This window comes from Pinus tabuliformis, chromosome 6 (assembly GCF_031772625.1).
Source record: "Pinus tabuliformis cultivar Carrire ecotype Pingquan chromosome 6, CPIR1, whole genome shotgun sequence".
Lineage (NCBI taxonomy): Eukaryota > Viridiplantae > Streptophyta > Pinopsida > Pinales > Pinaceae > Pinus > Pinus tabuliformis.
Genome location: NC_142292.1, coordinates 740,569,652 through 740,585,716, shown reverse-complemented (window position 1 = coordinate 740,585,716; position 16,065 = coordinate 740,569,652). Strand labels below are relative to the sequence as shown.

Here is a 16,065-nt window from a genome sequence, read left to right as displayed (position 1 = left end):
GCTCGATAGGATTACCATGGAAGGGAGAGGCCATGATAACTTTCCTAGAAGCTTCAATAATAGAATGCTGAGGTCCAGGCCTTGTCCATCGAAAAAGGTTGATAATGGGGAAGGGAAACTCAACGAAGCAAAAGGGTTGAAACCCACCCAAACAACTAGTTGAGAGACTACATTGATGGTGAAAATGACTAGCAAAAGGAAGAGATGATGAAGGATGAAGCAAAGCTCAATCCAATAGATAATGACAAGGAACATACTTGAGCACTCTTGGTTTTGACAGACACATATATAATAAGAATTTTATGGTGACATTTTCCTCCCCCTTAGGATGAGAAGCCCCATAAATGCATTGGGGTTGGTGGAATGTGTGAGTGTTAGCAGTGAGAGGGCACATTGAATTCAGTATTTATCACCCCAATCAAGGTAATGATATCTTTGGAGGAAATTTGCTTACATTCTTATTTCAATCAAGAAGAGGGGAACGAATAGCAAGAGGAGGAAATTTCCTTACATTCTTATTTCAATCAGGAAGAGGGGAACGAATAGCAAGAGGAATGACTGAAAAAGGAGTGGGTGATTCATCTTTTGTTGGCTACCCAGTCAACTAGCTTGTTTGTGGATATACATATATGTGAAGGAATGACAACATAGATCTGATGACGAAGTTGTTTGATGCCAGATAAGAAAATTTATATTCTCTAGATTTTGGTGATCTCAAGAGAGGATGATCCATTGAGAATCTTGGTGATCAAGGAAATAATTAGATGATCATCACCTTCTAGGATGAGGCAGGAGACATTGAGGGAGGAGATGGTATATAGTCCCATTTTGAGAGCACTCAATTCTGATACATCATCACTGTTGCGATGTATGTAGCCATAATACAAATATGAAATATATCTTGTGTTTGAGAGAAATATTCCACCATAGCTTACTAAATCAAGCTCCCTTAGAGGCACCATAAAAATTGAGCTTCATAAAAAGAGACGAAGAGAAGGACCAACCAAAGGAGAAGATGAATTTAGAAAGGAAGGAGGTGTCGCAAGTAGGATGGCAGAAGAGGGTAGTTGAAGAGTAGCTAGCATGTGTAAATCTTAGTCTGGAACCTTCCAATCCATAGTCAAATTGTTAGATATGAGAACAATTTCCTTAAATATTGTAAAGAAATGTATTCCAAAGAGAGAGACAAGAATGTTATGACTTGAGGAATATGCATTGATTTTGTTCTTTCCAAAGGATCTAAATGAAAAATATCAAGGCGAGGATCCATGCTCTATCGATAATAGGATTTTGAAAAGGTGAGGGATGCTAGTATTTGATTAATACAATGGAATTAGTGACCACTCCAGCGAGTTGTTTGAATAGATCAAAAAACTAGTTCCATATTTCCTAGGTTATAGTAGGGGAGTGGAGGAGATGATATTTGTTATCATCACTTTCTTGACAAAGGAAATAGAGTGAAAGACTAAAACATACCATAGAGGGAAGCTTATCCTATGTTAATGTTTTTTGTGGTGGAGCAAAAGGAAGTGAGCGATCTTGGGCCACAACGTTTGGTGCTAGATATTGGATGATATAGGATGTTTATGGGGATGAATATGATTGGTTGCAAGGTAATACGATTCCTTGAGAGTGATAGTTATTTATGGATGATATCCCCATCGAAGCTTGTCCAATTCCTTGGAGAAGGGTATTTTTTGATGAAGAAAAAATTCATTTAGCTTTCAATAAGATTGAGATAATAAGGGGATGCTCTAGATAGAAATGAATTATCTTTGATGATGGTTGGTCTCTAGAGAGACAACATCCTAGCAGTCACTCACTAGTGTTTTCTTCTGAGATTGGAATAGCATGATAAATGTTGTGAATATTTTCTTGAGTTGAGAGTTTATGACATTGATACCAATAATTGTCCCAAAAGTGGGTTTTTATTCTATTCATGATTTACCAAAAGCAGTGCTCATGTTTCAAAATTATCCCCGACCATCTAGAAGGAGGGTAGTGAAAATATTTTGTTTATCAAGAATGTGATTTCTATATTTATTGGACAACATTTTCTTCAATAAGTCCTTCCCTAATTGAAAATAGTGTCACCAAATTTTGGGCCCTAAAACAATGTTTAGGGTTTCCATATCTCAAAGTCCTAGTCCCCTTAAGTTTTTGGGCATACACAATTACTCCCAAGAAACTAAAGCCATGTTTTCTATTTTTTAGCCCCAACTTAAAGAAAGAATCTTTGAAGGGTTTGATTTGATGAATAATTCTTTCACACGCGGCTAAAGATTAAAGGAGATACAGTGGTAAGGCCTACAAGACAAATTTTAGAAGGAAAATTATTCCTGTGATTTTACATGAGCAAAAATTCCAATTTTCCATTCCATTAGAGAAATTTTGGATGAGGTTAGACTAAATATTTATTAATATGAAATTGAGAGCTAAAGGGAAACTAAGACCAGTGGAGGGAAAGGAACATTTTTTAAATCTAGGAGACAAGTAAGATGACTTTGAATAAAATGGGGGATATTGAAGAAGAAAATATTAGAATTTTGTGGATTGAGGTACATAACTGAGATAGAGACGAAGTCATCCATGACCTTTTCAAGTATATCTCTTCATCAATAGTGAGGACCCCAATGAGAATATTGTTATCCATGAACTACTAAAGTGAGGCTTTCTCAGATGAATTGGAAAAATGGAGACCTTTGATAGTGTTAATTGCAATAAATCATTTTAAAGCACGTCCAAGCCCCTTAATCACAACGATAAAGATAAAGGGAGAAACAGGATCACCGTGAAAGATCGATTTAGAAGGATTGAAGTCCATAGAGGGAGAATCATTTACAAGAATGGAAAAAGGGGATGAGAAGGTAAGTGAAATAATCCAAGAGATCCAATATTATGTGAAGCTAAATGCACTAAGAATATGTGAAATATAAGACCAAATCAATTTGTCAAAAACTTTAGAAATATCTAATTTAATGAGCATACCCACTTTCTTTAATTGATGAAGGGAACAAACTATCTCTTGGCGTACTATGATCCCATGAAAATGTTTTCTACCTTCAACATAAGTACTCTTCTCCGATGAGATGAGAGTTGGGAGAATGGGCTTCAATTGATTGGAAATGAATTTAGAGATATTTTTTAAATGGTGTTGTAAATATTGATGGGGAAAAACCATTTGGATCCTTTAAGTTGGTTTTTATATGGGTGAGGAAAAGCATAGTTGTGTTGAGTGTGTGTAGGACAACTATTTTTAATTAGGATTCCTCCACTACATTCTAGACATATTCTTTTACGAATGTCTAGCATGCCTAAGAGAAGTCAAAGGTGAAGCTATCTAGATCAAGTGCTTTGTTCTTATGAATTACAAAAGTTTCTATTTCTACCTCTTCCATTGTGATAGGGTGAATTAAGGTTTCCTTTTTCACTAGAATAACTAAGGTTGGGATGCATCTAGTGATTTTAACTATGGCTTCACTTTGAGATATGTAAGGCTCCAAGAGAATATGTTGCTAATAAGTTACTAGATTAGCTTCAATATCTGCGTGCCTCAAAAGATTAACCCTGGGAAAATTTGTAGGGAATAGGCTTACTCTTAGTTTTGATGGTTAACCATGGAGCGATGGACGAATTTTGACTTTTTCTCACCTTCTTTCAACCATATGGTGCACAATTTTTGTTTCCATATTATCTCCCCCTCATGTTCGCATATTCTAAATCTTAATGAGGGTGGATTCCTTGTTAGGGACTGCTTCCTATCCAACCCTAATGATGATTTCTTGATCAATTTCTTGCATGCATTATCCAAGATCTCCCTATTCTTGAAATTTATTCTCAAATTTAGTCTTATTTCCAAATCTTTACACAATTGTTCATGTGTTTGAGATTTTGCTGAAAATATTTCATTGTTGAGTATGGATCTAAGGGAGACTCTTCTTACCCAGTGTTGTCCTTTTCAAGTAAGTATGGTTCTTAAATCCAAAATCTCTCGAGATAAAAGATACAATTCATATGGTGATATTTGATATCAATGATTATACAAATGGTCCAGTGATCAGAGCCTATGCCACAAAGGATGGAGGCATCTAAGAGGAGATCCATTTCCATGATATTTTTGTAGATATGGAAGCAATACAATCTAGAGGAAACTTGATGTGTTTCTCTATGTCTATGATTCAAGATGAATATGCCATTTATTATCTTGAGATCCACTAGTTTTAATACATGCATTTCCTTTTTGAAGTGATCTACATCTGGATCAAGTTTTCTAACACCCCACCTTTTCCTTGAGATGGATTTGATGATATTAAAGTCTCCCCATATTATCCATGAGAGTATGTTCAACATCCATCCTAATCCATTGAGCATATGATGGAAATCATAGCTTTCTTTAAGAATAGGTGGCCCATAAACATTGGATATGTATGCCTCCTTATCTGAGCATATTACTCTAAATTTAGTAGTTAATATGTGATTGGTGGCATAATAGTCAAACAAAACCACCTCCTTTGGATGCCAAAAAATGATCGAACATTGTAAATCTATGACTAGGCTTTGAGAACCCTTTTGAACATTGTGAGAAAATAAATGAGACTATTTCACAAGAACACTTTGTCGCCTAAACCATCATTTTATTAGGTTTTTCTTGGTGAACAAGAGCTTAAGAATCCTTTTATCACCTAAACTATGTATGCCTCTGATATTCCATGATATTGTTTTTATAGAGGAGGATTAGGATTTGAGGAAATATCCTTAGTCATCAGATCGAGTCTAGCATAATTGACCGGAATTTCACCTAGTTATTCTAGTAGTTACTTATGGCTATGTCATCCTCGATGGCCATTTTCTTTGAATGTATTATGATAATCCTTGGTTTTAGATATTTAATCCTAGATTATTGGGTAGTGATTGGAGTGTTCTCAATATGAGTGAGGCTAAATATTGGTATTTAGGAGTGGTCACTTTAGAACCTAAACTTGATGTTTAGGAATGGCGTTTGGATCCTTATTCTTCCAATTCACTTCCATTACTTACACGTCAAAGTAATCTAGCTCCATTTCCTCATCCCCTTTTTGGGTATATTGAGAGAGAAATTCTATCATAGTGAACTCAAGGTTGCTTGATGATTCTGATTCATGAGGGACAATGGAAATTTTAGGGATTTTGGGTTTTTTTAACCCCTCCTTATGTGGTTTGAAGCTATCTAGAGATAGATCTATTTGAAAAATCACCTGAGCTATAGAAGGATATTTAAAGGAAGAAAAATCGAAGAACCGATAAGTTTTGAAGTTGTTACAACTTTGTATCTTGGGATCAACCTCCTTTGTAGCTAGAGCCTTAGTTTTTTTTCACTTCGAGTAAACATGTGTGAAGCCCTCTTAATCCACAGGGAGAACCGAAGTTTGTTGCGACACAACAATGTGTAGAGGGTATTCTTTAAATATACTATGATAATTGTGGCAATTCCTACTACAAAAGGGGATGTGTTCATATTCCAGTAGTTGTTTCCGAAACTCATCCTAAAGTAGATATTTGTGGAGGAAGAGAGGGGTTGAGAGATGTTCATGTAAACATAGATCTAAGCATAAGATATATTTCTCCCCCTTCTGGTGACTTTTGATTATTTGAAAATAACACCAAGGGTATTTCCAATACCTTTGACATTATCCTCCTCCCAGAGTTCCTTAGAAGGGAGTTTTGGATCCAAATTGGAGTTTCCATGAAGCTCCTTTTTAGAAAAAAATGATTAACCGAGGTACAATTCTCAGGTTAGCGATGATCACTATAAGAAATCGTTTGGCCCCTAATTCCATATCTATGTCCTTTACACTTCCATTTTTTTTCTATATACAATAGATGAGTGCATGTTTTAACTTTCAAAAGACCAAGAAAATGAAAATCAAAGCATGATCTGACTTGTATTACATGTCGTGCTCCATTATAAAGATTTAATTTCAAATTTAGGGTCTTTGGTTTCCTTTGGAAGACAACAATATAACCTCCTAGCATGCCATGTTTCACCTATCAGTGGACTCAGTAAGATGATAAGGGTATTTTTAACTATCTTTTGATTGAAGTATTTCTTGCCCCTCTCTACTCATGAGATACTATTTAGTTTGGAATTTGCATAGACTACATTGTGATATGTTATTGGTGAGATGTTCCCTCCATCGTTGTGCATGAAGGATGTCAAGGCTTAAGATTGGTTGAAAATCCATAGTTGTAGAATTCTTAGAGACCCTTGGTGTCTAGTTAGGTTCTTTCCTTGTATATATGTATGTATATATATATTTGCTAAATATAATTATTGCACACAAAACTATATATTTTATTATCAACTGATATCATATATTTATACATCAAACTAGGTGTAGGATAGATTGTTTATCTTAGCCAACCAATCTAATTACTTGAAATAATATCTCAACAATAGATAAAATTAGGATATAATTAACAATGTTCTAAACAAAAATATCATGTAGAGATTACACTAACCAATACATTTGATAATGCATAACATCACATATTAAGCACAACATAAGTAGGAGTCAACATCTCGAACACCCTCCCATGAGAAGTACTCGCCATTATCCTTTTTTTGGTTGAGTCTTCATCATCATCTCTATTAATTTTGAAATCTCATAGATTGAACTTCATCACAACCATTCATACTAAATTATACTTCCAGTTGATCCCTAAGATCAAATTTCTTTATACTACTAAATCAATTTTGTGTTTATAATTATTGAACTATTATAAATTCTATTGGTGTAATTACATCTATTGAAATACATGTCCATCAAATTTACGTGTTAGTTTTTTAAGAAAGTAGTCTAGATACAAAAATTACCTAGAGTTAATATCATAACATGAACTTCATTTGGTTTTAAATATTCATCATCATTTATTTATTCCATTTACTAATTTAAATGCCCGTTAAAAAAATAAATCATCCATTTACCAAAAAAAATATTTGAATCTAAAACAAGCCGACATTCTCATAGAAGCCACTAGCATATTCATGAACACATTAATGAATCTATCCATATATCTCATTATATATGTAATCATTGCTACCACAAAGGAGAAATACAGATATGAATTCCATGTAGTGGAATAAACTATACATACTTGTATTTTTATTCTCATAAGTGGCCTTACCAATTTTATCATAACTAAGATAGGAAGGAAAGGGATAGTACCACGAATCTCACCATTAGATAATTCACCTCTCTAGTTCTTTCCAAGTCACTTATTGACCCTAGTTCATAGAACAGAAGGATTAACATAGCAATATGGATCTTCTCCAATTTGTGTAAAATAACTTGCAACTCCAAAGTTTGTAGACATCATTATCAAATTTAGTTTATCAAGCCTCAAATGCCATTATTCTATCTCTAAATTCCATAGTTCATCGTCCTCATAAATCCCTTTTAAGTTTGAATGTATTTCATCCTTTATCCATCTTAACGATGGCACATTCCCCACTGAGTTTGAGTTTCCACCAAAATTTTAATTTGTCTAGCAAAACCTTCATATGGTGCTTATGATTCATCACATCAAATCATGTGTAAGCATACAGCTTAATAATGTCCATCTAAACTCTAATTAATGGTGATATATAACACAAATATACCTTTGAAGTTGCTAACTAATGATGAACTCTTGTGAGAAAATAGGTACACAAAATTCTTCACAAATATATATTAATAATTTGCATTTACACTTTCTTAGTATCACATCTTTCACATGGGCCCTTTTTAAGGGAATTACACCTAAAGCTAGTAGTTCTTTGTATTTTATTATACCATAATATCGTATATTTATACATCAAACTAGGCTTAAGATAGTTTAACTATCTTAGTTAGCAAATCTTCTTAGTCAAGGTTATTCCTTAATCACACCAAAAAGTAAGTCCTAATTTAACAACTTCATAACCAACCTCCTGAGCAAATGTCTTAGGTAGCGATTTTTTTTTTTTTAATATTATATATTTAAATTTAAAAATTTATATTTTTTATAATATATTTGTATTTATAAAAACATATTTTCATAAACATAAACTACCATCATAAGTATCAATGAAAAAAGAAGGATTTAATAAATAACCTTTGAGTTGCTTGTAATTGGCCTCTTATCCTTTGTTTAATCTTTATTTGCTTGTAGTTGGTCCCTTATCCTGTGTAACAAGGGAAGAGAGGTGCTTGTGGCTGTAAGAGAACTAAGTATTGCATCTTAAAGGGATGTTGTCTCAAAGAATACTAAATCTATATTTAAGGTGGAGAAAGAAGTACAAGTCTAACAAATATTTAATTTAGGAAATAAATTAAGGAGTGAGTGAAAAATTTAATGTGGTTTACAATTGGGAAACAAAGTTATTCAAAATTGTGTATAATTAATTGGGTGGCCAAAACTTTGATGGCACAATCTCTAGAAAGGAAAGAGAAGCAACAACATAAAATTCATGCCAATATGATCTTTGAAGGAAAATTCAAGGTTTTATGTCATTTTTGTTGAAATTAATTCTTCGAGGTCATGTGTACATGACATTATGAGTCACAAGGAGTGAGTCTAGATGTTGTTGTTTCCTATGTATGAGTTGTAGTCATCATTCATATGTGTCGAATTCATAGTTTTATGTCTTATATATTTGTAATTGTTTTTATCAATAAACATATCAAAGTGTGATTTGTGTTGTGTGTAATCGTTTTATCCAATTTTTTAACATGGTATCAAAGCTCGTTAAGACCAAGAAGATGTGAGAGAGCCTTGAGTTTATTGCGATGTAAATTTATTAAGGTATGAGTGTTTTTTTTGTGAGTGGTTATCAGATCTATATGTCTTTGTAAAGTTATTTGTGTCGAGTGTGTGTGAGTTTAGAACCCATTGTCTTGGTTTTTGGTGCATTAGTAGAAACAAAAAGAAATAACTAATGAATAGAGAGGATCTGCAGAGGAGAGACCATGATATGTTCTCGAAGAAGCTGTGAATTAACTCTGCAATTTCATATCGAAGAAGCTGTGAATTAACTCTGCAATTTCATATCTAAATTTCAATAGTATGGCACCACATTTATTGCACTGTTTCGATTCAAAGAATTAAGCTACCATAAGAAAGAGGCCTATGTCCATCAAGAAACACCAGCGCAGTAGCTAGTGGTGAAGAAGAGGAATGACAGTAGTATTGTAGGGGTGTACGACAATGACGATGGAGGAGATTCACAACAGAGATAAGGGACTCTACATCGGAGGGGCTAGTAATTGGTTCGATTTTCGGCCCATGGTGTGTAAGAGCTTCAAGTTCGACTATTTATTACATTTGAGAACTCGTTGGATCATGCAGATCTACTAGACATTAGGTTGCTTCTCGATCATGCATGGTTTTCTCTTTATTTTTAAAACGTGTATTTTATGCTACCAAAGGGAATACATATTCTGGTATTTTGTCGTGCATGTCATCACCAATACACAGTCTAGACTGTTGTTGGCGTAAATACCTCTTCAATTCTGGCATGTGTATCACATAATGCTGAATAATCTGTGTGACATACCCTTTACCTTACATCATGGCAACAGGGTGCAAATCTGATCCATTTACAAGATTGGTCGATTTTATTGATTACCGTGTTTGTGGGATCTAAATTTAGTTTTTCACTTTATTCAATTACCTGATAAGGAAAGTGCTTGGGTAGCTCGAGATTTCCTCTTCGGCAGTTTCAAGTGGACTATAGGTGTAAAGAGAATACCGCATCTCACGGAGATTTTGTGGCTGCAGAATTTTGTGCTGCTACATAAATCGTAGAGATTTCTCTATCAACTTTATAGGTTTTTATCCAGTTTTTGATATTGTTTCCAAGTTTGTGGTGTGATTTAAAGTTTCAGCTTTATTATTGTTGTTGTGTGATTAGAAAAAATGGTTATGGTGGAGTTTTATGTAATGTGCACAAAGAACAGGCTAACTATTGAATAGACTAATGTGACCCATTGTGCTTAGAGAGCATTAGTTTTTTTTTCCGGGGAAAAAAGCAACTTTTTATTAGTAGAATAAAAGTTTGGATCCAGTTGTTCTTAAGCCACGCAGGGCTTAATGAAGCATTCACAGCTCAACCCGCAGGGAGCTTTTTTGCTGTTTGTAGCCTGAGAGAGTCTTCCTCCCAAGAGGAGGATGAAAAACCATTATAAACGATAGAACTAAAGTTATCTGGAGTCTCCTTAATGGAAAACAACTCCATAACAGACAAAAAAATAGTGTCCACCTGCACTGTGTATGATCAAAAAATTTGAGAAGTCTGAAGGCCGTGATCGAACAGCCGAAAAGAAGAGAACAGCTAAGGAGAAATATATACAAAATATAAAAACAGCATATAAAGAGAAAGCTGATAAAGAGCCAACAAAAAAGGGGCGGATCATAAAATTTGTTGTTAATGCTACTGATCATAAGGAGGCTGGTCTGATCTGAAAGACTGCCCCTGGTATATCTCTTCTATCGCCCAGCTGTCCGGATCCTGTTGTAAACCTGCCTTAGATAACTGATCGGCTTCTTCGTTCCTTTCCCTGTAGATATGACATAATGAAAACCTGTTAAAGAGAGTCTTCAGATATAAAATCTCTTCAACAATTGTCATTAAAATTTGATTTTGGCAAGCAGCTAAACCATTGATCCAATTTATAACATTAAGAGAGTCCCCAAATAACTGGATTGAGTTGATGTTTTTGTGTTGAAGCCAGCAAAGTAAGAGACGCAAAGAAGAGAGTTCTGCAAAATTGTTTGTTCCTGGACCCAGCCCAACTGAGGCTTTTATAATGTGATCTGAATTGATGTGCATGCTCATGCCTGCGCCGGCCCGATTATTTTGAGAGGCTCCGTCAAAGAAGCCACATGGGATATCCTCCTGAATTATGAAATTGTTTTGTTTTGTTCTGGTTTTTTTTTCTTCAGGGGGAGGCAGAGCATAATAGATGGCTGCGATATTAGAGGCAATGACAGAGGGCGGTGTAATTTGATCTTGGAACAGACTCTTATTTCTCGCGAGCCACACACCCCAGCAGAAGATAATAGGCAGGTTCCTCATATTCCCTTCCGAGTAAGTATGCCACCACTTCCTCCAGGTTTCGTCCAGCGGCTCATTTCCCCATTGTGCAATTACCTTGAGAAACCCAATGACCTCCTCCCAAATCTTCCTCGAGAAAGGACAGGTGGTGAAAAGATGATTTAAAGTTTCCTCATCAGACTTGCACAGAGGGCAACGCCCTGGGCCAACTAAAAACCTAGATTGAAGGATTTCCCATGTTGGAGCCTTCTTTTTTAGAATACACCAAAGGAAGAGCTTAGATTTTGCTGGGCTTTTGAGTTTCCATAATGCTTTGGACCACCAATCCGGAGCACCCCATCCTATCTTTCCCAAAAGATAAGAGTATCCCTCCTTTGGTGTATATCCCCCCGATTTGCTGTGAGCCCACATTAACCTATCAGGTTCCTCCCTTATCCTAACATTGGATCGTTTTAGTTCTTTGATGAAACCTGTCCATTCAATCTTCCATCTGATATTTAGCCCTAACTCTTCATCATCCTTCCAAACCTGGCCCCAAATGGAGTGCTGCCCAACTCTAGCCACCTGATTTAATGAGGTGATATCTTTGGACTCAAGATGTCGAAGGAGCCCTGGCGATAAGGCGTAAGCTTCATTGCACCCGATCCAAGGGTCCCTGCCGATCCTGATTTGTCTGCCATCTCCCACTTTCCAAGCTAAACCTTGCTCAATCACTGAGAAGGCATCCACCGTGGCCTTCCAAATTACAGAAGAGTTTTTTGCCTTCTTGTTCTGACTCCGAATCCAATCTTCCAAGGGCGTTGGATCGATATACTTCCTTTTAATCACCCTTGTCCATAGATTTTCTATGGTTATTAACCTCCAACCAGACTTTGCTGCTAACGAAGTGCTGAACTCAGGAAGTCTTTTGATCCCCCAACCTCCCCACTCTTTTGGTCTGGCCACTTTGTCCCATGCCACCCATGGTAAACCTGAGAAATCCTTGGAACCTGCCCAAAGAAATCTGCAACAAATTCTTCTAATTTTCTCCATTACACCTTTAGGAATCCAAGTTAGAGCAGCCCAGTAAACCGGGATGGCAAGCAAGACCGATTTGATGAGAGTTAGCCTACCAGCCCTGGATAGCCATCTATAGCTCCAGTGTGAGATTCTAGCTTCAATTTTTGCTATAATCCAGTTCCAATCTGCTTTTCTGTAAGCAGCAGGTTTTAGCCAAAACCCCAAATATTTGAAAGGAACATCCAAAGATTGGCTAGGATAAGGAAAAAGATCAGCTAGAAGACTCCTTTCCCTTCTGTCCACATCTGCCAAACAAACTTGTGATTTCACAGAATTTATCTGCATACCAGTAGCTTTTAGAAAAAGATCAAAGATGCATTTTATCTCCTTTAATTCGCTGTAATTTCCATTTGTAAAGATCAATATATCATAAACGAAAAGAAGATGAGTGATGAAGAGATTTATAGCTACCTCTATACCTTTTACCTTGTCCTCACTTCTGGCTTTATGAATCAGCCTGCTAAGTCCTTCGGCCACAAGGAGAAACAAAAGTGGTGATAATGGACACCCTTGTCTGAGGCCTCTCTGGCTAGAGAAAAAGGAGGAGGCAGCTCCGTTGACCAAAACTGCAAAGCTGACATTTGTTATGCATCCCATGATCCAACTGACAAATGGGTAGTTGAATCCCACATGAGTAAGAAGCATTCGTAGATAGAGCCAGCTTGTCCTATCAAATGCTTTGGAGAGGTCAATTTTGAGAACAGCTCCTTTCTTTTTCTTTAATTTGACACTATGAATTGCCTCCTGAGCAACCCCAATAGCTTCATGGATTTGTCTGCCATCCAGGAACCCAAATTGTTCCATAGATATGTTCCTTGACAAGATTGGAGCTAATCTGAGGGCGATAACCTTTGAAATAATCTTATAAATACAGTTGCACAAAGAAATTGGTCTGAAATCTTCAAAGCTTTCTGGCTCATTCTTCTTAGGAATGAGAGCAATAAATGTTGAATTAAATGGTCTATAAATATCTCCTTTCAATCTTGACTCCTCTACAACTTCAGTTATCTCGTCTCCAATTAGGTCAAAGAAATGGAGAAACAATTCAATAGTCCAGCCATCAGGACCTGGACTTTTGTCTTTGCCTAAAAGCTTCATGGCTGCTTCAGTCTCCGCCTTAGTGACCGAGGTTGAAAGATCTTCAGATTCTTCTTCCTCAATGAATCTGGGGAAACATTGCACGGTTTTGAAGACTTCTGCAATAGTGGCCTCTCTCTGTTCAGAATATAAATTATGAAAATGTCTTTTCCCAAGTCCAGAAAGATCAGAAAAAGATCTGACATCTCTCCCTTCTTCATTTTTAAGGCTCCATATTGTGTTTATTGATTTTCTTCCTTTTGCAAAATTATGAAAGAATTTGGTGTTTTCATCCCCAGACTTTAGCCAAACTGCCCTACTCTTTATTCTCCATTCTTCTTCCCTTTCCAGAAGGATTCTGGTTTGCTGCTTCTCCAAAAGAAGAATTCTATCCTTGGATTCTTGAGATGAGTAGCCATCTGAATCCAAACTCTCCAATTTCTTCAGGTCTTCCCTTATACAGTTTAGCTCCTCATTTTGTTTCAATTTCCTTTCCCTTGCCCAAGAGATTGTGGCTGATTTCAATCTTTTTAAATTTTCCATGAACAAAAAACTTTTCTCCTCTCCTGCATTGTGATCTGGGTGGATCCAAGTTTTTTCAAACAATTCACTGAAAGAAGGATCTTGAAGCCAAGCTGGATTAAATTTATAAGGGGCGGGGGGCTTGTGTGGAGGAGTAGATAGATCTAGAAAGATTGGGAAGTGGTCTGAATTCCCGATTTCCTCAACCCACTGTCTGATTAGGGGAACTTTGGCGGATAGCGAATCAGATAGCAAGAAGCGATCTAGTCTTTTGGCAATCCTGTCTGCACCAACTCTTCGATTCCGCCAAGTAGGCTTTAGCTTAATCGGGAGAGGATCAACAAAGTTATTCTCTGAGATGAGATTATGGAAAAAATCTGTAAGAGGATCTTCTCTCGCCGAAGGTCCCCAAGCTTCAGCACGACCTAAAGAGAAATTTAAATCACCACCCAAAATCATCACCGGAGCTTTCAAAACCGATTTTGTCATCAAGTCATCCCAAAAAAATTCCCTGCCTTGACAAGGCCCATAGATGTTGATTATGGTGATGGGGAAATGGAAATCAGGGGATAATATCTCCATTCCCATTACATTCTTCATCCCCCAATTGCTGAGAACTTTAACTCTCCCATCTTTGTACCCAATTGCTGATCCCCCCGAATGTCCAAAGGCATCAGTAGCACTAAAAGTCCACCCTGGAAGAAGAGCATTTAGCATAGGTTCAATCTCATTAGCCTTCCCCAGGGTTTCTTGCAGAAGGATTACATCTGCTTTTGAGTTGAAAATCCATTCTTTCAGGGCCAGTTTTTTGGGTTTGCTGGCGAAACCTCTGCAATTCCAGGATGTTAGGATCATTTGATAACTCCCTCAGGGGGATGTGCTGCTCTAAGAACCCCCTGGATGGAATATTGTTTGCCATCTGCAACATCCATCTTTGCTTTAAGTTTTGCCTTGAACAGATCAGATTTCCGGCCTCGTTTGTTTTTGGATTTAATCTGTGTAGGAATCAAGCCCAGCCCACCTAAAGACCCCTGAATCGTTTGATTCCCACCCAAAGATCTCAGATTGTATGGACAAGGGGTCCGGGTCACAGGGAGAGGGAGAGGAGGCCAATTGTCTTCACAGTTTATATCCAGGAGAGGTAATGTTTCAGTTAAAGTTTCCACATTCGGCTCTGATATAGTGTCGCCCCTATTTTCAACAATATTTTTTTGTTGCTCATGATAAGACGAAGAAGCAATATTATAATTTACATTTGAAGGCTCAGGAGAAATAAAGGAGGAGGGAGTCCCTGAGCACTTACCCTTCTCCGGATCGTCGGATTGTATTAGAAGTGTTTCCTCGACAGATCCTTTCACAGCTTCCGGTTCTTTAGCTATTACCTCGACGGCCCCTTCCACAGCTTCCTGATCTATGCCAATTTCTGCTTCCAAATCTATAGGCTGTGCGCTTGCATCCGATGGTCCTTTCTCAATCTCCTCTGCCTCCATATTCGTTTGTTCTTGTGGCTCCGGCATGTCCTGCTCCGTCCTTGTCTGTGCATCGAATTGAGCATTTGCTCTGTGAGCAGGTGTCCTACGAAAATGTCTCCTTCTTCTCTTATGGGGACAATCTTTTGCTAAATGTCCGTGCTCATGGCACCAATGGCATCTAAAAGGCAGGAATTCATAGTCTAAAATCTGTTCATAGACATATTCATCAAATTGTAGGTTAACCTTTTGTGCCAAACCCCCGCTTGGTTTGAGCATTACAAGAATGCGCGCAGTTGCCAAATTGTTTGTTGTTAAGAATGACATGTCCGCTGTCATGTATTCCCCCAGCCGGTTACCGATTGTTCTGAATACTTCCTCAGTCCATAAAAGAGAGGGTAAACCCGGAGCACGCACCCAGACAGGAAATGTATCTGTGCGCTCCTTAATGGCATCAAACAAAGGAGACCATTTTTTAAATAGAACGGGAATGTTATCAATATGCCATATACGCTGCAGAACCCAATCCACCGTTTCTCTGTCATCAAATTTGAACTTGAACCATCCTTTTGCTAATACCTTTGCTTCGAAATTTACAGATCTCTCTGGAGTGAAACTTCTTTCGCCCCATTCTTGAAGAAAAGCAGATGAATATGGCTTACCTCTGACTCTGCCTACCAAAGTGCAATCTGCCACCGCTAGAGCTTCTATCATCGATACCTCCATCCCAAGAACTAGATTCTCCGTTATTACCTGTGTTCCAATGGGTCTTTTCTGTTTCCTTGTCGCTCCTCTTGGCCTTGAGTGTTCCACCACCGGTCTTCTTCCTTCACAATCCTCGATAATGTCTGATGTTATCTGTGCTGAGCCCAAAAGGGTATCTGG

At 37.2% G+C, this 16,065-nt stretch overlaps 1 protein-coding gene across 1 annotated transcript; it reads right to left on the bottom strand.

The window, feature by feature from the left end:
- Positions 1-10,429: 10,429 nt before the first annotated feature.
- Positions 10,430-14,566, bottom strand: LOC149260874 (uncharacterized). Its single transcript, XM_089461278.1, has 4 exons — positions 12,985-14,566; positions 12,539-12,678; positions 12,025-12,391; positions 10,430-11,898 (listed from the first exon to the last, which is right to left on the bottom strand). The coding sequence occupies exons 1-4, from the start codon at positions 14,564-14,566 to the stop codon at positions 10,430-10,432; spliced, it is 3,558 nt and encodes a 1,185-aa protein (XP_089317404.1).
- Positions 14,567-16,065: the final 1,499 nt, after the last annotated feature.

Coding starts and splice junctions, on each gene's coding strand:
- LOC149260874 (XM_089461278.1), bottom strand. CDS start 14,566: ATGATCCTAACATCCTGGAATTGCAGAGGTTTCGCCAGCAAACCCAAA. Junction 12,679..12,984: donor ACCAATTTCTTTGTGCAACT/GTATTTATAAGA, acceptor TCAGCTTTGCAG/TTTTGGTCAACGGAGCTGCC. Junction 12,392..12,538: donor AAGCCAGAAGTGAGGACAAG/GTAAAAGGTATA, acceptor ACTGGTATGCAG/ATAAATTCTGTGAAATCACA.